The sequence below is a fragment of the Schistocerca gregaria genome, chromosome 1 (assembly GCF_023897955.1).
Source record: "Schistocerca gregaria isolate iqSchGreg1 chromosome 1, iqSchGreg1.2, whole genome shotgun sequence".
Classification (NCBI taxonomy): Eukaryota; Metazoa; Arthropoda; class Insecta; order Orthoptera; family Acrididae; genus Schistocerca; species Schistocerca gregaria.
The window spans coordinates 618,450,443-618,478,085 of record NC_064920.1 but is presented as its reverse complement, the minus strand read 5'-3'; the positions used below and the strand labels follow the sequence as shown (position 1 = coordinate 618,478,085).

Genomic DNA, 27,643 nt, shown 5'->3' with positions numbered 1-27,643 from the left:
GGCTCACTTCTGCCCCATTTCACTGGAATTGCCCATTCTTAACAACATTGTATCATAGGATAAAATGTTACTGCCAGAAGATTCTGCATTCTTACACAACTTGTATCATAGATTATAAGGGAAGGAAGAAAGAAAGATTAGAGTTTGAAAACCCATTGATGATGAAGTCATTAGAGATGTGAATAGACATCGTTGATGACTACACACCACTGGTTCCCAACCTGAGAGTAATTATCCACTATAAGGTAAAATTTAAATGTTCTGAGGAATTAAAAAAAAGAGGGTTTGGTTGTGTTTTGATCATGAAAGTGTACTTGTTTTTAAAGATTTTTGCTATCACTGTTTCATAATGCTGTAATAGTGATTATATAAGTTGAAATAAATAAACAATGGAAATTCCAAGATGGAATAATGACTCCATTATGAAAAAGATAGTGCTACTCACCATATGATACAATGACACAACTAGACTGTTTATTTCAAAACTTGGTACTGAATAATGATAAGCTTTTTTGGAGCTGAGGCCAGACCTGCGCATAATGAGAGAAGCAGTTTGGGCGATGGGGATAAGGAGGATGCTGGGTTTGGAAGAGGGAGGGATAGCAGGGTAGGGATGGAGAACAGTAAAGTGCTGCTTGTGGGAGCATACAGAGATGAGGTGTACAGGAGTTAGGGCAGTTAGGTGCAGCCATGAGGTTAGACAGAGGGTGGGGGAAGGGGGAGGGGGTGGTAAAGGAGAGAAGTAAAAAGACTGTGCATTAGTGGAATAGAAGGCTGTGTAGTCCTGGAATGGGAGCAGGGAATGGGATAGGTGGGTGAAGGACAATGACAATGGAGATTGAGACTAGGAGGTTTACTGGAATGTAGGATATGTTGCAGGGAGAGTTCCCACCTGCATAATTCTGAGAAGCTGGTGTTGGTAGGAAGGATCCAGAAATAAAGAATGTTACATTGAGCTGTTTGCTCAGCAACTGGTAGGTCCAGCTATTTCTTGGCTACAGTTTGTCAGTGATCATTCATGTGGGCAGACAGTTTGTTGGTTGTCATGCCCACATACAATCCAGCACAATGGTTGCAGCTTAGCTTGTAGAGCACATGACTGGTTTCACAAATAGGTGCCTGTGACAAGACTGCAGTAGATAGTGGTGAATGATATGTGGGACAGGTCTATTACAGGGGTATAAGCCTTGAGGGAAAGGGATTGGGCAGGATATTCTGTATTTCCATGGGTGGTTGAATACCCCTGTGTAGGGGGGAAGAAGTATAATGGGTAGGACATTCTTCATTTCAGGGCCCAAGAAGAGGTAGTCGAAACCCTGGCAGAGAATGTGGTTCATTTACTCCAGTGCTGGGTTACTGAGTCATGAGCAGAATGCTATTTTGTTGCTAGACAGTGTCACTTTGGAAGGCGATGGGTGACTGGAGAGTGAAGGCACAGGAGATTTGCTTCTGTACAAGGTTGGGAGAGTAAGTACTGTCCATGAAAGCCTCAGTGAGAACCTTGGTATATTTCACTAGGGACTGCATATCGCAACGGATGCGATGGCCACAGGTGGCTAGGCTGTATGGAAAGGACTTCTCGGTATGGGATGAGTGGTACAGTAGCTGTTGAAGAGGAGGTATTGCTGTTGGTTGGTGGGTTTGCTATGAAGGGAGGTAATGATGTAGCCAACTCTGAAGTGGAGATCAGTGTGGAGCGAGGTGGCTTGTTTTGTTGAGGAGGACCGGGTGAAGTGATTGGGGAGAAGGTGTTGAAGTTCTGGAAGAATGTGGATAGGGTGTCCTCACCCTTGGTTCAGGTAGCAAAGATGTCATCAATGAATCTGAATCAGTTGAGCGGTTTAGGATTCTGGATGTATAGGAAGAATTCCTGTCGATGGCCCATGAATAGGTTGGCATGGGATGGTGCCAATCAGGTACCCATAGTCTTACTTTGAATTTGTTTGTAGGCACTGCCTTCAAAGGAGAAGTAATTGTGGGTGAGGATATAGTTGATCATGGTGACCAGGAACGAGGTTGTAGGTTTGGAAGCTGTCTTGCATTAGGAAAGGTGGTGTTCAAGAGTTGCAAGACTAAGGGCATTAGGGATGCTAGTGGAAATGGCATCAGTGGTGAGCAGGGCACCATGTGGTAAAGGAACACGAACTGCTGAGAGTCAGTGGAAGAAATGATGGGTAGGTTGCAAGTGACAGATTGAAGGTGTCATTCTACAAGAGCAGAGATTCTCTCAATGGGAGCACATAACCCTCCACAATGAGGCATCCTGGGTGGTTGGGTTATGGACTTAGGAAGCATGTAGAAGGTAGGAGTGCAGGGAGTGGTAGGGGTGAGGAGAGAAAGAGACTCCAGGGAGAGTTTCTGGGATGGGCCTAAGGATTTGAGGAGAGACTGTAGATCCTGCTGGATTTCTGGAATGGGATCACTGTGGTAGTGTTTGTAGGTTGACAAATCTGACAGCTGGTGTAGTCCTTGCACCAGATACTCTTTGCATTTCAAAACCACAATGATGGAGTCTTTGTCAGCAGGTAGAATAATAAGATTGGGATTAGGTTGTAGTTAGTAGATTGTGGTTCTTTCCACAGATGTAAGGTCAGATTGCATGTTGAGGGATTTAGGGAATGAGCATAATGCAAGGTATGAGGTTAAGAAATTCTGGAAAGTTAAGGTGGGGTGATTTGTGGGCAGTGGACGTGGGTGATGGTTGATGGAGGAGTGAATTTAGTCAAGCAAGATTCAACATTGTGTTTTGGTTGAGTCTCATTGATGGGGTTGGTGGTGAAAAAGTTGTTCCATTCTAAGGCTCAGGAGAAGTCCAGTATGATTGAATTTGGAAGTGGGGTAAAAGTTAAGTCCATTGGAAAGGAGTGATACATCTTTGGGGCAAGTGCTTTGGGAGGAAAGTTTCATGACTGTGTTGTGGATCTGTTTAAGTTCTGGATTCTGTATGGTGCTGGAAGTAAGTTTTTGAAGTTAGGGGAAATGTAGTAGGTCTGCGAGGCAGGAGTTGTCAGCTATGATGGGATGTGGGGGAGGTTTGGAAGCTGTTGTAGAGGTGATGGAATGTGGTAGTCTAGTGTGGGAGGAGGTGAAGGGCTTTGAGAGTTTTTTTGAGGTAGCGTTTCCATGCTTCTCTAGTTCCTGGAAGGCAAGAGTTTGTTTGTGAGATGGGAAACAGAAATTTAGAATTGCACAGCAGGAGAATTTTACAATGGAGAGGAGGTATTGCAAGGAGGTTTGGGTGTGATTTACATGATTTTGCAGGACTAGGTTGGTGAGAGTTAAGGACTGGCAGCATCTGAACAGTTGGAGGTCATTGTGGAAGGAGGGGTTGCAGCCGGAGATGGATAATTTGATGGTAAGGCCATTAGGAGGGATTCCTTGAGGGGGAAAAAAAAGGAGCATTATGTGGTACTGGGTTTTTGCTAGGGATAAGGAAACTTTTCTGTATTGGCATGGATGGAAGGAGCAAGGATCCATGGGCGAAGGGTAAAAAGTACTAAAAGGCAGAAATTCTTGTGAGACAATTCACAAAGGTACACTAAAATATGTGGGAAAAATCACAAAATGCACGGAATAGATGAAGTATGGGGAAACAGTATGAAACCTGATTTTGTTAATGCATAAGGATTGGCCCAGAGGGGAAAGAAGTAGGCACCTGTTGAGGTGAAAAATCAAACGTATTTTGAACTGTTTGACTGAATGGGTTGTCGCCCAAGAAAGAAGGAGAGGAGAACGTTTGGTCGGGTCGGAAGCTGCCAGCAGAAGAGACCGGATGGCGTGTCCGCTCACAGCAGCTGGCTGCGCTCCCAACCCCACTTGACCACCTCCAAGCCTCCCTATTGGTCGGCCAAATCAAAGATGCACAGTTCAGTAGTGTTACCTAGTCAGCAACACCTGAATTTAGCTGCTGATGGTTCAACACGTGAGTTTCAAAGCGGTTATGTCCGGTTCTGGGCAATGTGACTGAGACACTGCATCTAGCCGCCAGACAGGAGACACTGACAAACATCAAGTGAAAAATAAAAATAAAATTTGTATGCTAATAAATCCATTCAGTAACAGCCCCCACTGTACACCCTTCTCGACTCTGCAGGAGTGAAGCATGGGGGGGGGGGGGGGGAGTGGTAAATTGACAAATTGACAGTTACTATGGGGCCTTACATAATTTTGACAGTACACTTTGATTTCTTTTTTTAAAATTTGCATTTGTTTAAGTCAGTGTGACAATGTTTGCTTTGGGTGATGAAGACTTCCGTGAGAAAATTTGGTCGACAGCAGATGGTGCGGCAGTGGTGTGAGACGTGGCGAGTGTTGGCAATCAGCTGTTGGCACTGGCAGTGGCGGAGGTTCCTGGCCGTGATGGGTGCAGCAGTGTGCTGTGATGCACCTCTACTTCTGCCAAAGGGGGGGGGGGGGGGGGGCGAAGAGGAGGGGTTCCAAAAGGGGTGATGCACAGATCACAAGAGGGGGGGGGGGTGAAGGGGGAAGAGGGTTGAAACTTTTGAATAACTTTACACACATACTTTGTTGCTTACACCTTTGGGGTGTATTTTACTTATTTACTATTCCTTTCTACTCACTACTATTTCCCACCAGACTACTACAGTATGGGGGCAGCAAGGAACACTCTTGCTCCCATTTCACTACTTATGCATGGTATTCCCCAGGGGGTTGCTGTTCAGGGACAGCAGAAGCGGGGCAACCAAAGTCGCACAAAATGTCCTTTTCTGAACACTACCCATAGCGATAAACCAATAAAGATAATTACTAAAGGGGTACACACAGAACTACGAATAACTATATGACTGAGATAGTGGTGGTGGTGCCAATCCGTGATGCACGCGGTGGCATGGTCTAGCGTAATATGCCCTAACTCTTTGTTTACCAGGTCAGTTAAAGACTGGACGAGCTGGGAATGTGAGTGAGTAGGGAGAGATGGCCAATTGTCAGGTGACGGTAGTACCATCGGAAGCTCTGGTAAATACCACATGAGAGGAGGGAGTCGCTCATTTTTGGTGTAAGGTAAATGTGCAAACACCTCTTCGGTGGGGGTAGTGATATCGCAGTGAGGGCAGTTAAATAGTAAACTGCTACCATTGAGTAGCACACAGTAGAGTTGTGGTTGTTACTGGGTGGGGTACGGTGTCTAAAATGCTGTTGCCTATAGTAACAAAATAATCTTGTTAGCTCCAGCTGGTAGTTATGTTATGAAAGGGAAGTATTACAGTGGATGAAAAGGCAGTAAGTGATTACCTGAGGTTGTAGTGATGGGTGAAAAGTTGATGGTTAACAGACTCGGGTGCATTACGTCACTGGGCAATTTAAACTGGCGATTACAAAGAGCAGCAGGGGTATAAGTTAGTAGCAACGGGGTTGTGAGGGAAGGAGGGGGTTATGGTCATGCTGAAAAGAGGCTTTCTTGTCATCCTGATCGGCATGAGTGCAAAAATGTGGGGTTGCATTAATCAACGCCTGCAATCGATATGTAAGTGGAATTCACGGTATGTAGTGGTTTCATAAGTGATGTGCGGAATCGGAAGCTTTAGTAACAGATGTTGGAGCTTAGGAAGAAAAGGGATTTGACCAATGGGAAAAATCATATTGCGTTTAATGCAGGGTTTTTCCTGGGTATATTTGTGGACAGCCATCTACGATCGCAATGCCAGGGTACCCTGACATATTGGCCATTTATGCCAAGAGGCCCACCTGCTGTGAACCGGAAGGGTGTTCATGTTGAAGAATAAGAAATTGTGTATAATTGGGAACGAGTTCAGGTAACAGGTTTCAGAGTAAAATTGATTCAGTGGTGATAAATTCATTAGTCACAGGGTACAGAGACATGAGGTTAGACACACAAGTCTACTGGGTGATCGGATTCTTGCTTGAGTGACTAGCCAAGACACAGGTTTTCCCCAACTGTTAATATCTCAGAAAGTAGCTAAAGGGCCACTGTAATCATGGGAGGAGCAATACCTCTATTAAATGGCTGGAAAAGCATGTCTAATATACAATGTTACATTAGCTCTTGTGGTCCTCCCAGAAGGCATAGCTAAGCTACCCTTCCCTGACAGAAGAGAAGAAAAGATAGAATAGAGACGTTGACCCAGCAGGAGGTTAAGAGAAAAAGGGGAGGACAAAAAAAAAATATCTGCAGCAACTGATAGGGCAGTAGGGTGCACCATCCACAGAGACTTACACAACAGAATTGGTTGCCTACCACCAGCCTAGCAGGAGAGTAAGGAACAGAGAAAACGAAAATTGGCCTCAGTTGTGTCAAAACAGGTCTGGTCTTAGTTATCTGCCAGTGAATCAACTATGTAGCACCTTGGGGGTGTGTGTTGTCCTTAAAGAACAAGATAAATGGGAAGTCTATGTGGCACAAGGGTAATTACTAATACTATACGAAGATGGGTGATGGCATTTTGAGAAAACTTCTCGAGCGGCTTGTGAGCCATACAGTGAAATCAGTCGCAAACCACATATTAGTTGGTTTGGAGGTGGAGCATCTCATTGCCCGGGGACTACGAAAGTCACATAGCCTTGACAGTAGGAAGGGTTAGTGTGGGAGGACAGTGTCAAATATCTAGGGCTGCTAGTGTGTGAGTGTATGTTTGTGTTGTTGGTTGAAAAACAGCTCTGCTTAACTCCTATGCCAGGGAAAAGTAGGGGGAAGCAGTGCTGTAAAGCAGTTCTGCTTAACCCTCATGCCAGGGAAAAGTAGGAAGGGAGCCGTGTTGCTGCAGTTGTATCATGATTCTGATTAAATCTCGGATTGGAATAGGTGGATAGCCTAAGACAGGCAGGGTGCAGGATGAGTGCTGCTAGAAGAGCCCAGCCAGAGGCTGAATGTGACGATAACAGTTTCCGACTGTAGTATCCGTATTGGAATATAAAAGTTATCCTTCCCCCTCCCTGGGTTGAGGCAATGGTGCATAGATGAAAGAGAAAGTGAAAACTGAAAGAATAAACCAATCATCTGGGTACTTCGTGGGTGCTAACCACAATGTGTAAGGCACACAGCCCTGGAGGACGGTGGTACAAAGTAATGGTCACGGTTGGACAAATAGATGAGCGACTGAGAGCAATGGTAGTGACCCAGTGCAATGCATAGACAAGGAAGACATAGGGCGATTATGTCTTATAGGTGTTAAGTACTACATAATTCCCAAAATCCCTGAAGTAACAGGGTGAGCTACCAAAAAAAGGGAGCGTGAACTAATACGACATTGTACCATAAAACTTTTATTCATTAGGGTGGAAATCTCTTGCTAACTATATTTCTTACAAGATAGCGTGTTACTGTGCTTGGGAGATGATGTCACATCATGGGTGCTAATCATCAACAATCTACTGCTTAGTTCAGTGGGTGCTTCAATCTTGTTACATCATGGGTGTGTTTGAATAAACGAACAGGTGTGTCTCACTTCCTAAACACACGGCGGGGCACTGTACCCAAATGTACCATGCTCATGCATAAAATCTTTACTTCAACAATAAATTACTTCATAAGAAGTCAGCTGAACAACAATGAAACCTGTATTCGTCTGGCTGAAATCTTAAATGTGCAACACACACATAGGACGCTAACTACTATTCTTCATTTAATTGGGTGAAACTTAGTTACTTCTATCCTACCACAAAATCTATCTTGCTTACCTCTCAACTTCAGGGGCACATTCAACTCTTCTCTAATGGGTATTTTATATAACTTGGGTGCTGCAGACTCCTCTAAACATACCAGTCCAGCTCTGGGGATGACCATGGCACATAATAGGATTCCAGAATTTCTAACTCACAAAGTCGCATATCATGACTGAGGGGGAAATTTAGGTGATGGGAGTGTTGCTGTAGTGCAGCATATCTAAAATCCAGGGGTTTGGTGGGCCTTTACCTACCGGAGTCATAAATATAAAATACAAGTGCATATGATGCAACACCAATGGCATAAATTATAAAAATTCATGAATGAAATAACACATATGATATAGCAAGGGTGTTGCTGCGCAGCAAAATGATTATGAAATGCTTAAACCTAACATAAAACCATAAGGGGAGAAAAATACAAGGTACTGGTACCAATTATTAATTAGCTATCAACTGGTAACACATAGTGGGTCAGACATCACTCAACACCTCTAATCATACAAAAGGCGCCTAACACTGAGTGGTAAAACAGTTTATCAAACTCGGTACTTGGTGAGGCTGGTAGTGTTATGAAACTGGCAAGAGGCATAAATGGATAGAGGCACCAGAGGCAGGTTTCAAGTTAGTGCTGAGATTGTAGAGCAGCACTGCGGGATGTGGAGGGCTGAGATAGTGGAACAGCTGTACGGCACGTGTAACGCTGAGATAGCTGGGCAGCGGCGCATGTCCTCAGTGAGTGATGCCTTGGTGCGTTGGCATGAACCATTTACAAAATGCAGTCCATGTAAATTAGTAACATTAGAAGGGATTTAGTGATTATTGTAAAGAGTATTCCAACCTCTTTCGCGAATGAATCAATAAATATGAGTTAAATGGGCTGTGATCGGCACATAATGGTGAAGACATTTACGAATTTTGGAAAGGAACAGGTAGTCGATTATTAAGGTGTGTCAACTAGATGGGAAGTGGTAGGGTGGTACTATACTTTAGGGGAGGCTCCGAAATGCAAAATGCCACCAAGCTAAATGGCGGTGCACGGAAAAACACCCCATAATGGCGCGCTTCATTATTGCAATGCTTTTCCATTTCGCCTTCCATCAGCTGGAGGTCGCTTGCTTCTAAACTCCCCTTGGAGTTATAGTCTGATCAGCGGACATGTTAAGAGCTTAGGTGTGCAAATAAATTTACGGGTGGGTTTTCAAGTGGTTGAAATCACCCGGGCATTGAGACAGAAGAATGTAAGAAATCATGGTTAAAACAGGTATTTCATAAAAAATATGGGTCTTTCTGGGTTAAGTTGCTATGCATGGATTGATAGCAAAGATAGTTCTAATATATGTATGACCCCTCAGCAGCAGGCAGCAGCAAGTATGGCGCGGGAGAGAGGGGAAAGAAGGAGGGAGGGGACATGTGTTGTGGCTGGTGGGTCGGCACGGGTTAGGGAGGGACGGAGGGAAGGGGGAAACTGCAGTGTGAGGTGACTGAAATGGCTCCGCCTCGCGCAAAATGGCTGCCATAAATGTGACTTCCACTTGACAGCTGACTCTGACAGATGGAGTGCATGTGTTTACAATTTCGCTGTATCAGAGTTCAAACGGGAAAATTACTTAATTCAGTCACTTCTTCATACATTATTCTTATTTAGAATTAACTGTATTGATACTGAACGTAGGACTGCTGTCCGACCACTAGGCGTGTCATAACACATAAATAAAAATAACATAAGTAAAATACTGATTATAACTAGGAATTAAGGAGCCTAGGCCAGCATTGCAGAATAGGCTCTCATTCAGAGAGGGGGGCTAGGGTGACATTTTAGTTCTCACAGCATGGGGGCATAAAATACATATTAATAAGGTGGTTACTTGAGTCTTGTTACTTTTTCTTTTGTCTGATATAACTGCAAGGTAAGAAGTAGTACCTGGGTGTTTAGTCCCGGGATCTAAGGGCATATGGGTGTTTAGATCTGAGAACGTATCTGCTGGGGGTGGTGGAACTTTCCTTTTCTCTGTTTCACAAGGGGAACAGAACCTGCTGAAGGTCCAGTGCTTGTCTTAGAAGGTTGGGGGAGAGGCATAGTTCCTGAATAGGGTTTTAGCCTATCAATATGGACAATCACTTTGCGGCCGGGAAGTTGTAATTCTGCATTAACAGGAGAGGTAAGCTGAATAATTGAATGTGGTCCATCATAAAAGGGGGTAAGTTTCTTCACTCTTTCTTTCTTTCCACAAGATTTTTTTTAGTAAAATCAGATCACCAGGTTTATAGGCAGAAAGGATGGGATTTTTATTGCTTCTTTCTATCTACTTCCTGGTTGCCTTGCAGTTGTTCCCTTGTACCTTCTTCCAAATGGCCTTAAGGTGATGGGCTAACCCCTTAACGGCTGTGTGATCGATGCCTGGAGGTAATTTATCGATCTCAAAGGGGGATTCCACAGGGTGGCCAAAGACTATCTCATAAGGGGAATGTTCAGTGGCTTCGTGGAAACGGCTATTGTACGCACTTGCCACGTGTGAAATGTATCTTTGCCAGTCACTGTGGACTCAGTTGATGTAATAGGAAATGTGATGGACATGTTCAATGCGGCCATTTGCCTGGGGCTGAAAAGGGGTGGTTCTCAATTTTTTAATTCTCAGCAATTTGCAAACTTGGACAAATAAGGCGGACATAAAATTGGTTCCTTGATTGGTTATAATGGCTTCAGGGCTACTGAAAGGAAGGACAAGATGATGTACAAAACCTCATACTGTGGTTTCAGCCGACATGTCAGTGATTGGTATCATAATAAGATATTGGGAAAAGTAATCCATAATAGATAGAACATATTTACTTCCTTGTGTACTTACGGGAAGTGGCCCAACTATGTCTAAAGCTACAAACTGAAAGGGTTTTGATGCTCGGGAAGAGGTTGTAAGGGAATTTTGATTGGTGGGGGTGGTGCTCTTTGGGCACATGGTAGGCAGTTTTTATATACTTGACAACATCTCACCATCTGTTGTCCCACCAACACTTCATAGAAATTCGGGCATTTGTCACTCTTCATCCACTATGGCAAGCTTGGATGCTGTTGGGGCACTGGGCAATAATTCTTGATTGCAAGTCTTAAGGTATTACTATACACTTACCCAGGGGGGTCTTGCGGCATAGAATTCCATCCTCTGTAACAAAATCTGGATGGGAGCGATACTGGCAGTATTTTGCATCATTTTCCAGGGAATTTTTTAATTCGTAACTTAGCACATCGTCTGTTTGACCTACTCTCACTTTTCTATTAAGGGTGTCAACGTTCTAGTGCAACCTTCCAGCTTTTTGTTGCACTTGATAGTCATACTCACTCAGTTTCAGGGCCCAGCGGATGAGACAGTTGCTAGGATCTTTTAAACTTAATAGCCACTGAAGTGCTGCATGATCCATTACTGTTGTAAATATTCTCCCGTGAAGATAGCATCTAAAGTAGTTAACTCCAAACTGCCAGAATATCTCTCTTTCAACCCAACTTCTAACATGGCAAAGGAGGTAGTGTCCCTAAGGGCGTGAGCTGATTCAATGTACGTATGGGCATCACCTGGCAGTTTAAGGTGGAGACAGCTTAACAGGAAATCATCTGGCCAAGCACAAGTGTGGCATAGATCTCGGACAGTTTGTAGAAAGGAATTTATTTTTTCATTTGTTTTCCTGGAAAATATCTGGATAAAATTGACTGCAGGGAAACTGTTAGCCAAAGTTGCAGTGTATGGCTGGGGTACTGTGCTACTGGAGGTGCTTGCAGCCGTCGTTTGTGGTGCAGCAGGTCATGTTTTTGGGGTACTTGGATTGGCAGACTGGGTTTGAGCCAATTTTTGGCATTCTTCTGTCAATTATATTTTTTGTAATAATAACTTATCTATTTTTGCTTGAAGGGTGGCTATTGGGTCTGGTGTTTCCGTAGGTGGGGAGTTCCCCTCACCAGTGGTGGTACTATGGGTGTGAGGCATGGTTGCAATGTTAGGACACCTAGTGCTTGCTAACAAATTTACAATTAGAGCACGAGAAGGGAAAAAAAAGGCCTATACTCGACAAGATGACAGCGTATCTGGGAGCAAGGATACGACAGTGAGGAGGAATAAAGCGCCGAACTTACAGAAGTTGCAGCGGTGGTGCATTGGATGATGACGGTAGGAAACGGTGGTGAAGGTAATGTCAGCAGTGTTGATGGCTGGGCGCCATGTCGCAGCTAGTCAGCTGGAACATGCGACCATGCTGCGGAGTGGCGTGGAAGGCGGCTTCCCACAGTGTGACATAGCATCGGACTGACTGGAGGTGGCAGCAGCGTGGCAGCTGCCTGTGTGGTGTGGCGAGGTGCCTGGTCATGCAGCCTGGTGTTCGCTGTGGCAGCTGTTTGGAAAAAACGCTGAAACGGCGGAACACTGCATGGAAAAGCACAAATGCAAGTGCTTGTCAAATGTGAAATATTACTGGCAGCTTCATTAGGTATGGCTGGTTAAACTTCAAATAAGAGGGTCTAACAGGGAGCAATCCCACTTCTGACACCAGATGTTAGTGCGTGAGGATTGGCCAGGAGGGGAAAGCAGTAGGCAACCATTGAGGTGTAAAATCAAACATATTTTTAACTGCACGAATGTTTAATGCCATAAAAAGGAAAAGCAGGCTTAGAGGAGCCGCTGAGACTGAATGCTGCCCAAGAGAGCCTGAGAGGAGAATGTTTGGTTGGGTCAGAAGCTGGCAGAAGAGACCGGACGACGTGTCTGCTCCCAGGAGCTGACTGCGGTCCCACCCCTCCTAGCCTCCCTATTGGTTGGCCAAATCGAAGATGCACAGTTCAGTAGCATTACCTCATCAGCAACACGTGAATTTAGCTGCTGATGGTTCAACACATGAGTTTCAAAGTGGTTATGTCCGGTTCTGGGCAACGTGACTGTGACGCTGCAACTAGCTGCCAGGCAGAAGGCACTGACGAACATCAAGTGAAAAATAAAAATCAAGTTTTAATACTAATAAATCCATTCAGTAACGGCCCCCACTTTACAGTTTTGACCACCAACCCCATCAATGAGACTCAACCAAAGGCCAACATTGAATGCTGCCTGACTCTGTTCACTCTTCCATTTGACTGTGATCCACACTCATTGTCCACAAATCACTCCATCTTAACTTTCCAGAATTTCTTACACTTAAACTATATGGTTAGTAGCAACCTATTCTTTTTCATAATATTGTCGTTATAATAATTACATTCTTCACCAAATCCCTCAACATGCAACCTAACTTTACATCTGAAGTGAGAACCACAATCCACCACCTAAAAACTGATCCCTACCTACCTGCTGAAAAAGGCTCCATCACTGTAGTTTTGAATCACGAGGATTAATTGGTGGAAGGACTACACCAGTTGTCAGGTTCATCCACCCACAAACCCTGCCACAATGATTTCATTCCAGAAATCATGGAGGATCTCCAATCTCCCATCAACTCCTTAGGCCCATCCCTGAACCTCTCCCTGTAGTCTATTTTTCTCCTCAGCCCTGCCACTCCTTGCAGTCTTATCGTCTACATGCTTCATTAAGTCCATAAACCCAACCACCCAAGATGCCCCATTGTAGCTGGCTACTGTGCCCCACTGAGAGAATCTCTGCTCTCATAGACCAACACCTTCAACTTACTACCTGTAACCTATCCACCAGTATAAAAGACACCAACCATTTCTTCCAATGACTCTCCACAGTTCCTGTTCCTTTACCACATGGTGCCCTGCTAGTCCCTATTGATGCCACTTCCCGTTACACTAATTTCCCAATGCAAACGTACAATCTCCATCCTGGTCACCATATCCTCACCCACAATTACTTCTCCTTTGAAGACATAAACTACAAAAATTTGCAGTAAGGCAATGGGCACTCACGTGGCACCATTGTATGTCAACCTACCTGTGGGCCATCTTGAGGAATCCTTTCTAAACAAATAGAATATCAAATCCCTCTCCTGATTCATATTCACTGGTGACATCATTGTTATTTGGATTGAGAGTAAGGGCACATTATCCACATTTCTCCACAACCTCAATACTTTCTCCCTCATTTGCTTCACCTGGTCCTCCTCAACCAACAAGTGACCTTCCTCGAGGTTGATCTCCACCTCAAAAATGGCTACATCAATACCTCTGTCCATATCAGATCTACCAACTACCAGCAATACCTCCACTTCAACAGCTGTCATTCATTCCATGCCGAGAAATCCCTTCTGCACAGCCTAGCCACCCATGGCTATCACATCTGTAGTGACAAACAATCCCTCTTGAAATATACCAAGGGTCTCACTGAGGCTTTCACAAACTGTAATTACCTTCCCAACCTTGTACAGAAACAGATCTCCCATGCCTTACCTCTCCAGTCACCCAGCATCTCCCAAAGACCCATGTCCAGCCCCAGAGGAGCATTCCCCTCCTGACTCAGTTCCATCCTGGACTGGAGCAACTGAATCACATTCTCCATCAGGATTTTGACTACCTCTCATTGTACCCTGAAATGAGAGATGTACTTACTATTCACTATCCTTCACACCCTTGTATTCTGCCTCCCACTATATCCTTGTTTATCCCTACTCAACCCCAACCCCTCCTCCCAACCCCATGCCTCAGGCCTCATATGACTGTGATAGACCTGTCCCATATATCCTCCCACAACCACCTACTCTAGTCAGGTCACAAGCATCATCTATCCTATTACAGGCTAGGCTATCAGAGACTGAGTGAGGTGGCTCAGTGGTTAGCACACTGGACTCGCATACGGGAAGATGATGGTTCAATCCCGCGTCCGACCATCCTGATTTAGGTTTTCCGTGATTTCCCTAAATCGCTCCAGGCAAATGCCGGGATGGTTCCTCTAAAAGGGCACGGCCGACTTCCTTCCCTAATCCGATGAGACCGATGACCTTGCTGTTTGGTCTCTTCCCCCAAAACCAACCAACCAACCAAGGCTATCAGAGAAACCAGTAGTGTGTCACTGTCCTTGATCCACCTATCACATTCCCTGTTCCCACTCTAGTACCACATAGCCTTCTATTCCCCTAATGCACAGACATTTTGCTTCTCTCCTTTTCCACTCTCTCCCTTGCCCCCATACACTCCACTTAACCTCCTGACTGCACTCAACTGTTCAACCTTCTCTTCATTTTGTCCCTGTATGCTCCTACAAGCAGCACTTCAATGCCCCACTCCTACCCTGCCATCTCTCCCCCTCCCCACCCTAGCTTCCTCCTGACTCTTCACCACCCAGATTGCTTTTCCCATCATGCACAGCTGCTTGCAGTGAGGCTTTGGCAGCCAGAGACAGTTATCATATATGCGAGAACTGCGTTTGCATGAATGTCTGCGAGTATGTTGTCTAATTCAGAAGAAAGCCTTTTGGCTGAGAGCTTACTTGTTTCACATCTTTCAGTTGTTCTTGTCTACGACTCAACATCTCCCCCATATGGTTAGTAGCAATCTATCCTTTTTCATAATATATCCAAAAACAAAGATGATATGACTTACCAAACGAAAGTGCTGGCAGGTTGATAGACACACAAACAAACACAAACATACACACAAAATTCAAGCTTTGACAACCAACAGTTGCTTCATCAGGATAGAGGGAAGGAGAGGGAAAGACAAAAGGATGTGGGTTTTAAGGGAGAGGGTAAGGAGTCATTCCAATCCCGGGAGCGGAAAGACTTACCTTAGGGGGTAAAAAGGACAGGTATATGTGTATGTTTGTGTTTGTTTGTGTGTCTATCAACCTGCCAGTGCTTTCGTTGGGTAAGTCACATCTCTTTGTTTTTGGATATGTTTTTCCCACGTGGAATGTTTCCCTCTGTTACATTCTTTTTCATAATATTGTAGTTATAATAATTACATTTTTCGAATACAAGCATAACTTGAGGCACAATGTGGTGAAGGTTACTGCTTGTGAAATGAATGTAAGGCCTGCATGTTCCTCACATAGTCCACCCACTGCACATGTACTTTGTACGAAGCAGCTATGGCAGTAAAATAGAGACATATATGTCACATCTCCTGAAAATACCTTCTCTAAATTGTAGTTAGTTCCACCAGTAAACCAGAAATTACTTCATTATTCACTTCACAACAAATAAACAAACTAATTGACTGTACATGATGCACATTTTAACTGGGTTGATTTTAAATAGAGGTGCAGAGTGTAGGTGAAGCAAGTGTCACTAGGGAGATGAGTGGTGCAAAGGACACATGTTTTGTAACAAGTGTCTGTCCTCAGTGTGGACAGTTATCTCTCTTTTCTGAGACGGATAGGTAGCACTTGTTGTGTCCTGAGTATTGCTTCATAATTCTACAAATAATGTGTGTTAGAAATGAGTGGTTTCAATTGTTACATTGATTCAGTAGACTGTGGTTTAATAAAATACTACAAAAATTAAGTATCATTTACCTTTTGTTATTTTAAAATTAATAAAGTGCAAAGAAAATTCTTTTTTTGTCCTAAAGATTAATTGGGTAATGATGTTGATGATGTTAGGGGAGTGGGGGTTATTATCTAATATCTCAGAAAGTTTGGGAACCACTGCTGTATATAAACAGTAGACAGCTGTTAAGAAAGGTAATGTTGTATTCGTGTTGCAGTTTATATGTTCACTTACAGTGTAGCTGTCTTATGTCACCTAACAAATAGGAAATGCGCATTCTTTTGTAGTTGTGTTACTGTAGATTTCTATATTACGCAGGGTACTGACAGGATTTAAGACTGGAAATGACAGCTTGGAATTCGGATGTGTATCTGTTAACTATAATGCTTACTTCTTGTCACTGTCAGTCAGATGGGACACATGTTACTATGGGTCCTCATAACAAAATCAATCAATGGAAAATCCAGGATGGAATTTAACAATTTATGAAAAGGATTGTTGCTATTTACCATATAGTGGAGGTGCCAGAGTCACAGATACAAACAACAAAAAGACTTTTGGGAAGTGAGCTTTTAGCCAACAAGGCCTTTGTCGAAACACACACACACACACACACACACACACACACACACACACGCAGGCAACTCACATGCTTCAGCTGCCAGAGACTGTGGTCACGTGTATGTGAGTTGCGCACATGTGTGTGTGTGTGTGTGTGTGTGTGTGTGTGTGTGTGAATGTGTGAAACAGCTCCTTCCTTATGTTGGTAAGCAGTGGGTCCATTACGTCTAGATCACTACATATTCTCTGTTGAACTGGGTCTTGTGGGACCTGCCTTTGAATATCCCAGGAACAGAAAATATTTTGTAATTCTGAGGTGAGAGTAAGTATTCATTGATTTCACAGAATGTTAAACTGAAGACATGCAACAGTGGAAGCAGTGTTGTGGAATATAATAATGTAAGCTGTGATTGTGGGGTAGTATTTCACAACAGGAATAGGTCCAGAATTGGGAGATGGAAGTAATTTAGATATTCAGATTATCTGATTATGCATAGTTTTGTTGGTGTTGCATCTCATTACCATACCTTTAAAAAATTCGGAGGTTATCTACAATAGGTACGGTATGTGACCAGGTGTTAGACTGATTTTTCCATGTTTCCCTAAATGTCCTTTTGATGTTGGCTCTTTAAAAGTTGTGTCTATGGAACTAGAATATACTGTAGTTTTCTATATTTCGGTTGTTGCCTCTCTGTGGTTGTAATATTTTCAGGTAATTTCATTAATTGAATATTTTTTATTAATCACATTTTAATTGCAAGTTGACTCCTTACCTTAGAATATAGTGTTTATAATAACTTAACTGAAGCCTCCCAGTTTTGTTCACAAGAGTCAGAACCAAAGCATCACCGTTCTGTGTGGACAACATTGTTATTCACAATTAACAGCTCTGTATGTCTTTCCACTGCACCATGTCCAAGCAAGTCTCATTCATCTTCCCTTTATGGAATAGAGAGTTTTACAATGCACCAAACTAACAGAACATTAAATTATTTAGTTTTGACTGTATTATTAAAAAAACAGAGCATTAAATTATTCGGTTTTGACTGTACTATTTCCAGTATTTTGGATGTGATGAACTCACTGGCCAACAGATCTGACTGGGTTTCTCTCTTATGCGTGACAGTGGAAAAATTCCAACAATGAAAAACACAGATCTGAGAATATTCTGGTTGTGATAATACCAGTGGCTACAGATACTGAGGGGAAACATTCTTAAAGAGAAAAGATTTATTTAGATATTAGACATCAGCATTAAGGAAATGTACTATGGTGCTGAAACAGATTATTGGAGCATTATCTTAATTATACCACTCAGAATAGTAACATTTCCAATAACTCTCAACTGCTACTTTTTGGAAACCTAAGTAACAACTTCACTCCTACAACTGAACATGTATCATATTTAAGAATGTGTTCAGTACTTACCTCAGCTCAGTACAGCCGATAGAAACACAAAAAACAACCGAAAATTTAAGTTCCTAGCTTTCGGAATAAATGTTCCTTCATCATGGAGGAGAGAGGGGAAAGAAAGGGAAGAAGGGAAAGTGGATTTAGTTACTCACAACCCAGGTTATGAAGCAACAGGGAAAGGAAAACAGGGAAGGTAGCAAGGATGGAGGCATGGTTGTCTGAGGGAAGCCCATCAGGGAGGAGAGAGGGGAAAGAAAGGGAAGAAGGGAAAGTGGATTTAGTTACTCACAACCCAGGTTATGAAGCAACAGGGAAAGGAAAACAGGGAAGGTAGCAAGGATGGAGGCATGGTTGTCTGAGGGAACTTAAATTTTCGGTTGTTTTTTGTGTTTCTATTGGCTGTACTGAGCTGAGGTAAGTACTGGCCAGTCCCTCTATCTCTTTGTTAGTAATTGTTTCACATCTTTATATGAGCTTTTCCATTAATTAGTTAAGAATGTGTTCCTAAGATGTGTGATGACCACATGCATTTCTAATACTGCTGTCTAAAGATGCAGCGGTTGAATCTGCAGTTAAGTTAGCTGACCTCTGTTCTAAATGATGATTGTACTGTGGTTTAGTTCTGTTTTAGATACAATTTGTAATAACCTAGATGACTATTGAGATTGAAGTTCTGCAGGAGCCAAATGGAGATACTAATGTTCTTCAGCTAACTTCGGGCATATATTACACCTATTGTTTCAAAGTATAGATACATGAAATTTTGTCATATTTTACTGCTTTTTCTCTTTGCTTTCATTGCCATTACCACAAATTTTGCCAGAACTGATAAAGTTTTCATTCTACATAAATGAATATGATGTTAGTGTCTGTGGTTAGTAATCGGGCATTCCACAGCAGCCTCACTGAATAAGTATTTATGATTCAGATGTGTTACGTTCTTATGGAAGTCATTAAAAGGAAATGTCAAGAGAAACCACCAACATAATTCAGAGTTTCTTTTGTATTAATGCATGTACTGCTTGTATACTTATTATTCATAACTCTCATTGTTTATACCTGTCAAGTTGATGTTTGTTTCCAGCTACAGCTCTGTCAGCAGATTCTGTGTATAGTGCACAGGGGATTTGTAACTTGAAATAAAAACATTTTCTTGTTAATTTTAAATTGGGTGCAGCTTATTTATATATTAATCATAAATTAATGACATGTATATTTCTATTTCTTTAAACTATTTCACATACGTTTGCTCACCTTTTCTTTTTCCATTTTTCATTTTTTACATTATGAAATGTATGATATGACTCTTTTTCATTGACACACATTTGAAATGGTTGGAATGTTATGTCTGTGCAGCTTATTGTTGGCATAAGAAATGCAAACTGTTGACTTTAATTTTAAACTGAGTAATTATATTCTTAATTTCCATGCCTATTACTTGCTTTGTTTATTCACAGCATTTGCTATCACCAAAAGCAGTGCCTGGTATTATGCCAGGAGGACTTCTCCACAGCACTCCACATCTTGTGTTAGAGAATTATCCAGACCTCCCACTGATTCTGACTCAGTGTGGAGAATCAGCAGCACCATTTGGGAGATTTAAGGCAGCAAATCAACTGTTGCATCTACTTGCTAACATTACAGAAACTCACAAAACTCTAAATTAGAATCTACATTGATTTATACACTGTCAATTTTTGGTTTGCTGGCTGGATCTGTGTTACATTATGACTAAATTGTTAATGAATTAGTTACATTGTGCACAGTGGTTTTGTAGATGAATGGATAAAATAATGAATAATTTATCAAAGTATTGTTTCATTGGAGAGAATTGCAGATGCGGAAAGTTTCTATTACTTGCTGCCAGAAATCATATCTAAAAATTATTCTAATCGTCTATAGAGTTAAATAATGACAGCAACTTTGACATTTACAGTCTAGACATGACAAAAAAAGTGCTCAATTTATTGTAGTGATGTTATAATCTGATTAGATCGAAGGAAACATTTTGGAAGAACTATATTGTGAAAAAGACCTAACGTAATCCTTGTGGTGTTTGGAAGAATGTGTACTGGTGCAGTGAAGCAGTAACTGAATCCTCACATGATAATCAGAACCAATGCTTGATTTGTGATGGTATGCATCGATACTCCATTCTGGTGCCTCTGATGAAAGAAAATCAAAATGCAGGTTTTGAGATGTGGCACAATAGAACTTTTGCTGTGGTTGAAGTGATGTGTAACAAATGTTGTACTTACAAATTAAAATGCTCAGAAAAGCATTAAAATAATGTTTTAAGAAATCTAAGTTTCAAAAACACCCCTGTCATGTTACCGGAACTACTTCATTTTACAAATCAAGCACAGATTGGTAACATAAACTTTCAAAATATGACAATTAAATCAAAACCTTTTATTTCACTGAACACTTATTTCTGACCACAAATGATAAATACACACATATGCCAATCCCTTTCTCATCTACTTATCACTCTGGTTACTTTTATAACTTCAAGCACTCACCCTACTTCACTTGATTCACTAGCTTCCACTCAACCCTCAACACAACCCAAAGAACTCCAAAAGACATAGATATCTTACTATTGTCACCATATAATTAACACTACAGATGACCAGGATTAGCAATGTTTGAATAAAAATAGTGTTTGCACCTAAACACAGTTACACCAAAATAATTCCTTTAAGGAATGAATATTTACAAAGTAAACCAGCTTAATTACACCAAAGTCCTGGTGGTGGACAATATTTTGTTCATAAAGGAGCTGCATTTGACCCCTTACAGAGGTCATGAACAGGCGTTTCACTTCTGAAAAATTCAGGTATTTCAGAGGAAACGATGTCACTCCTGGAAGAATTGTTTGTGGATGCATTGAGTCTTATTTTACCTTTTCTATATGGTCTGTAGCTGATTGAATCCATGCTGTTCTTGCATTTTTTCTTACACCACCTAACCGTCTTCCTTTGGATGATTGTCATGGCTGTTTTTTAATCTCTTGGAGTACATTAAGAATTTGCTTGCTCCTCTCTCATCCATTCACCTGGCTACATCTCTCTCCCATTCAATTTAATTTTTAAAACAGTTTTTTTTTTTTTGGCCCACTCTTCTTGTAAATCCTAACGTGCATCTCTACGTTGTTTATTGAGCGTCTCTCACTTTTAGAATAGTTTACACATTTACAATTGCTGTTGCATTGCCATAAGTCAAAACTTATTGTAAACTTTCCTTTTCAGATATATCAGAAACTTTATTTTGTAAACTCGAGTAATTTTTACCCGTCTTCTTATTTCTGTTGGAGTTCATACATCTGATTTCTTCAACTGAAAATCTAAACATTTGATTCAGTGATTTAATTGTTTACTACTATAAGCGATTGTTGTATGTTTTTTTGGTTGTAATTAATTTTCAGACTTAAATGAAAATTGATCAAATATATTATTTAACTTTTGTTGAAATTTATCTGCAATGGAGGCCAACAGTACAGTGTCATTAGCAAACAGAGAAATTTGGATATGCTTCACTAATAAATACTTCTTCATTTGAACAGTTGAAAAATTTCCTCTGGGATTTCTGAGAATGGTTTTGATGATGAGGAATCTCATTACTTGACTTTTTTTTCTATTCTGATTTTCTCATGATCCTGATTAAGTCCAATTGAGCACCTTTTTTGGAACAAAGGGGTCAAAATTGCCTACAGGACACCAGTTAAGGTGTTACAAAATGGAAGGAACCAGATAGACTATTCATGAGGAGAATGAGTTGGCAATAGGTGTCTATTTTGTTATGTATGAGGGGCATTCAAAATGAAATAAGCCGGAGGCATAATTACAGAAACCAGTACCTGTATGTTAGAAGTATTGACCATGGCTGTTGAGACAATTGTCCCACTGTGACACAAGGTAGTGAATGGCTGTCCCATAAAATTGCTGGGGCCGTGATGTTAACCAGTTCCATACGTACAGCCGGACATTGTCATCCGAGGTGAATCATTTGCCACTCAGAGTCTTTTTAAGGGGACCAAAAATGGCCCCCTTCTGATTCACTTCCTGCAGCATGGGACAGCAGTGAATGCTCAGTATTACTCACAAACCTTGACTACCTTTCGCCAAGTGATCACATCAGAGCGACCAGGCAATCTCACCCGTTGGGTCATTCTGCTCCATGACAATGCAAAGCCTCATACAGCCAACACAGTCGTGGCACTACTGCAGAAATTCAAATGGGAGGTTCTCCATACATTGTGTCATTTGGCGTCGTCGGGCCCCATATTGGTGCGAAATAATGTGGCATAAGGGTCTCCTTAGAGTTGAAATGAGTCAGTGGTGATGGTTGTCCCAGTTGGTATGATGTGGAATGGCATCTGTCGCTCACGACAATGGCACCCTGTAACTAGTAGAAAAACACAAAATCCTCACGTGGTTTGGTCATATTTCAGATATCGTCTTTCATGATAAATGTCATTATTTCGATAGAGCAGTGCGTCAGAATGTGTCAGCCGCTCTTGTTTCTTCACTGATAAACGTGGCAATTGCACCACTCGATGATGTGATGACTCCTTTACCTAATGATGACCACCAGCTCTCTTTTGTTGTGAGTCCGCAACAGACTTTTCAGTTTGTGTGAACTGGCTGACTGTAGTTCTTCTTTTTATTATGCCCAGTCATGGCCACATTATGGAATTGCGAGGGCATTAAGTTGATAAATTGTTATTCCGTCGTCAAGATGTCGCTACGTCACATGTTCGATAATTACACGATGTAATTCCAGTGATAACATATGCTTATAAGCAATGTTCAGCATGCGTCATAATCTTGGGACAAATTGATGACTGTTCACTGTTAAATAACCATGAATTCACTTTTCACTTCATAATATGCTAATAGTCAATTAATTTTCACTAATACGCATGATAATGTCCCTTCAATTATGTAGGTGACACAAAGAATTAGTTTGAATCCAGTTTTTTTTGTTCCTTGTAATTAATTGTCCCTACACTGAGCTCGCACACCGATTTCTCACTCAGGCAATTGCTTCCATTTGCATCAGTAATCCTAAGGTTGACGACAACTTCTGACAACTCTGTGTATTTGTACGTTCTTTGTGTTTGCATTTGTTTGTTGCCTACTCGAGACTAATAATTGTTTTTTTCATTTTGTCAGCGATCTTTCTTTTTCAATGTTCTTGAATATTTGTGCATATTCACTATCACAAAGGCTAAGCCCCATCACAAATCTCTCATGATTTAACTTTATCGCAAATCTCCATATCCTGTTATCTTGCTGACGGTAAAGATGACTTTGCTTTAGTATGATTTCTGAATAATACTTTAGTCTAAATTGCAGAACTTTCAAACTTCTGATTAGCTTAAAACAATCTAATAGTGCTTATATGTGTGCTACTATCGCAATAGTACTATAGAGCGACTAGACAGCAACTGAAGCTTCCATTTCCGAGTTACATTGTAGTCACATCGAACTTCCTTTTTGATGCAGCTACAACTCTCTTGTGTGGTAAACGTTATCTTTGGCCAGTTTACCATCTGGGCTTTAACCTTTGTTATTAATTATTTTGCAATTCTTTCTCTGATGATTTTGTTGTGTATCCTATCATAATCTTTCATTCAGTCTCTATTTCATGATAAATATTATTATTCACATGACATTCCTGTAGATCAAATTGCCACATGTGTAAATTTTGTCACCAGTAGCTGCCGTCACTGTCAGGATGACTAATTTTCCTACTTCCTTTACAACAAAGGGTTGTTTATTAGGGCTTCTGTAATGGGCATGTTATAAAATGCACTTACATTATTGAAGCTTGCTTTGAGTTCTACCATTGTCAAAAGTGGCCACAACAGTCATACAGTGAAACTTCATGGGCGTAGCCATCATTGCCAGTATGTTACTGAAGCCCACCGGGACTCAAACTGATTCACTGTTTCGTGATTCTACAAAACGCATGGCTCCTGATAAAGAAATTTGTGAACCTGCTTTAAAGTATGAAAATCCCTCTCTCACAGATCGAGATAAGCAGGAAATCAGTTAGAAGCTTGGTGTGAAGTAGCTGCCTTTGCATTTCTTCCTCAGCTGTTGTTGATTAGCTCATGGGGGCAAGATGTTCTCGTGGTAGATGTTCTAGTGGTAGAAGATGCCAATGCTGAAAACTTATTTGGATGAGACTCTTTCAAAATTTTTGGATTCTCTATTTCTAATGCTGTGCATCTGGTATCAGATCAAGTTCCATACAAAATTGTTGGGCTGCAGCCCTGTGTCTTGACTGGGAGTTGACAATGAAATCATGCATGTTGTCAGACTGCCCAAAGTGTGTCATCCAGCAGTGGGCCCATGAGTCTCTCTCCCCCTGTAGCCCACCATTCTGCACCCCTGGGAGCATATTCATGCTGATTTTGCTGATCCCTTCCTTAACACCTTTGGCTTGTAATTTATGCTTTCTCAAAATTTCAATATAAGATTCATTGCATGTCCACATCCTTGGAAGGATTACCGTACACACTTGTGACGGACAATCGCCCACAATGTGTCTCAGGATTTTGAAGAACTTTTGAATAATTTGTGCAGTTTTACCATTTCACCCCAATCAGAAAATTGAAAATTTTGAATTTGAAAATTCAGATGAAGAAAATATGTCACACAGTCTTCTCCCAAGGAGAAGACAGCATGACATTTTTACCATCTGAGCCCACTTGATAGGTTCTCAAGGTCTTATAGGTTCACTCCAATGGGTGATCATAGCCCAACAGAGCTGCTTCAACATCTGCCAACCCTGAATATTGCTTCAGCTGCTCTGGCCAACTCCTGGCCATCCGCGAGTGGCCACCTCGCAGGGGTTCCATCCAGGCTCTGTCATCTGGGCCCATGGGTTTGGACGGAGCCCTAAAAGGACACTGGTGGTCATCAGGCACTGCAGAGGCCGCTGCCTCTGTTATGCACACCTTCGATACTACGACCAGCTCTGCCCACATGTTACTGACCATTTTCTGGAGACCCCACCACTCTTGCAGCTGCTGTGGCTGCCACACTGGGGTCGATACCCCTCTTCATCTACTGCGTGACTTTCATTCTGGGTGCCCCTGGCACTGGGTAGTGTAGTTAGTGCCGGATGCCTCCATTTTTGGGGACCATTTGCTGCTGCTGCCGCCACTGCTGCCTTTGTCTTCTCCCCTGCCACTGTCACTGAATGCCTGCACAGATGTGGGCATGGATATGATACCTCCATCACCCTTACAGTCTCTCATTGGGGAGTGGGTGCCACACATCCTCATGCCTATCTTATTTCAGATTGTATTTTCCTGTGATGGCATGACACCTATTCCAGCAGTTGTCTCCTTCCAATTAAGACATGAACATCTCCATGATGATCAGTTTTCCCAAAATGGGGAAGGAGTGTTGTAGCCGTATACAGTGAGTGCACATAATTAAACAGTGCATGCCCCTACGGCCGGCATAAAGAAGCTACCTCACTAGGCACAGATGGCCAAGCAAGTGCTATGCTGAGTGCAAACAGCTGTATATAAGCCAGTATGCTAGTCTCTTGGCTGCTCTAATGTTTTGTGGCTAGGAGCACTTCACTGTTAGACTGTGCATGAATGTAACCCATGATTTTGTGTGTTTGTTCTTATTGCAACACACTCTCTTAACTGTATTTTCCTGTACATGGAAATGAATTAAAAGTTGGTTGTGGCAATTCTAATATTGTACTTGTGTAACATTACAGTAGTATCTATTTGAAATAAGTTTCAAGTTTTCCTTGACTATTCAGCAACTGTATCATTTGTCACACCTCACAAATGGAGTTGGAGCACTATCAGTCACTGGCAATATGTTTGAATATTCAGGGAAATTTCTGGGGCAATGAAATTAATAAGTGTTGTGAACTGAAAATTTTTGCCAGAACGGGAATGGAACCCAGATGCTCTGCCTCTCTAGAATGGTTGCCTTAACTGCCTCAGCCATCTGGACACTCTCTGGCCACCTCAAAGTCACAACTCGTCATGCAACAATGAAGACATGAACATCCTCACTGTGATCAGTTTTCCCACAATGGGAAAGGAGTGTTGTAACCCTATACGATGAGTGCACATGTACTTCTCTCTCACAGCATGTGACACTACATACATGTATATGTAACATGTTGCAGTAATTAGTTTTTTTTTACTTTCTTTTTATGAGAAACAGAGCCTTTACTCTGTTTTAAATGATTTAATGGCATGTACTCTGTACTGACATGTAACCAATTTCATAGTTGTTTGATACTAAGTTGTTTGATACTAAGAATTGCATTAAACGAAACTTGTAAAGTATTTGAATGAATGAATGGGTATAAATGTAATGCTATTGTAGTTAAATCTAAAGAAATTTGTTTTCTATATATAAAGATTTGTTGTCTTCTACTTTGATATAGAGTACATGCACATCTAGTGCAAAGAGTAGAGAAAGTGAGACACCACCTAGTTATGCCTGTATAATTACATGTTATTTTCCTTACAATAATATGATACTGTACCAGGTGTACAGGTATGAAATGAGCATTAAGATACAAATGTATCAATAGGGAACATTTGTTGTGAATGAGCCTTAATTTTTTTTTATTTGGTTGCTATGACATCTGTCAAAGATATTTAGTATACATCAAGTCATGTAACAAACAACATCAAATGTTTTCATCATATTAACAATGTTGAATTTTGTACCAGAAAGTGATGATTTGCAGAAAGCATTAATTTTTTGTTTTCATTTGAAAAGAAAGTGCTGCAGAGTCGCATCGAATGCTTGTCAAGGCATATGGTGATCATGCTCTATCAGAAGCAACATGCAACAGATGGTTTCGATGGTTCAGAAATAATGATTTTGATGTAAGAAATGAAGAATGTGGAAGACCACCAAAAAAGTTTAAAGATGCCGAAATGCAAGCAATATTGGATGAAGATGATATTTTGAGTCAGAAGCAAACGGCAGCAATGCTAAATGTTGCACAACAAACGATTTCTGACCGTTTGAAAGCAATGGGAATGATCCAAAAGTGTGGAAAATGAGTGCCACATGAGTTGAATGAAAGACAGATGGAAAACCGAAAAACAATTTGTCAAATTTTGCTTCAAAGACATGAAAGAAAATCAATTTTGCATTGAATTGTTACTGGCGATGAAAAATGGATTTATTTTAAGAATCCTAAATGGGAAAAATCATGAGTTAATCCATGACAACCATCAACATCGTCTGCAAAACCAGTTCAATTTGCCAAGAAGATAATGCTCTCTGTTTGGTGGGATCAGAAAAGTGTGGTGTATCATGAGCTTCTAAAACCCGGTGACACTGTGAATACTAATTGCTACAGACAACAAATGTTCAATTTGAACTATGCATTGATCGAAAAAAAGACCAGAATGAGTCAGAAGACATGACAAAGTAATTTTTTTACATGACAATGCACCTGCACACAAAGCAAAACTGGTTCAGGATACAATCAAAACAATTGGCTGGGAGCTGCAACCCCACCCGTCGTATTCACCAGACTTGGCCCATTCCGACTACCATTTGTTTTCATCAATGGGACACGCATTGGCTGAGGAACA

At 41.6% G+C, this 27,643-nt stretch overlaps 1 protein-coding gene across 2 annotated transcripts in view; it reads left to right on the top strand.

Moving 5' to 3' along the window:
* The window catches only part of LOC126359107 (divergent protein kinase domain 2A), a 97,417-nt gene extending 71,656 nt beyond the window's left edge, over positions 1 to 25,761 (top strand). For both annotated transcript variants that reach the window (XM_050007605.1, XM_050007604.1), the window contains exon 4: positions 19,491 to 25,761. In XM_050007605.1, coding sequence (XP_049863562.1) covers positions 19,491 to 19,700 — 210 coding nt within the window. In that variant the 3' untranslated portion in view covers positions 19,701 to 25,761. The remainder of the gene's footprint in view (positions 1 to 19,490) is intronic.
* Positions 25,762 to 27,643: the final 1,882 nt, after the last annotated feature.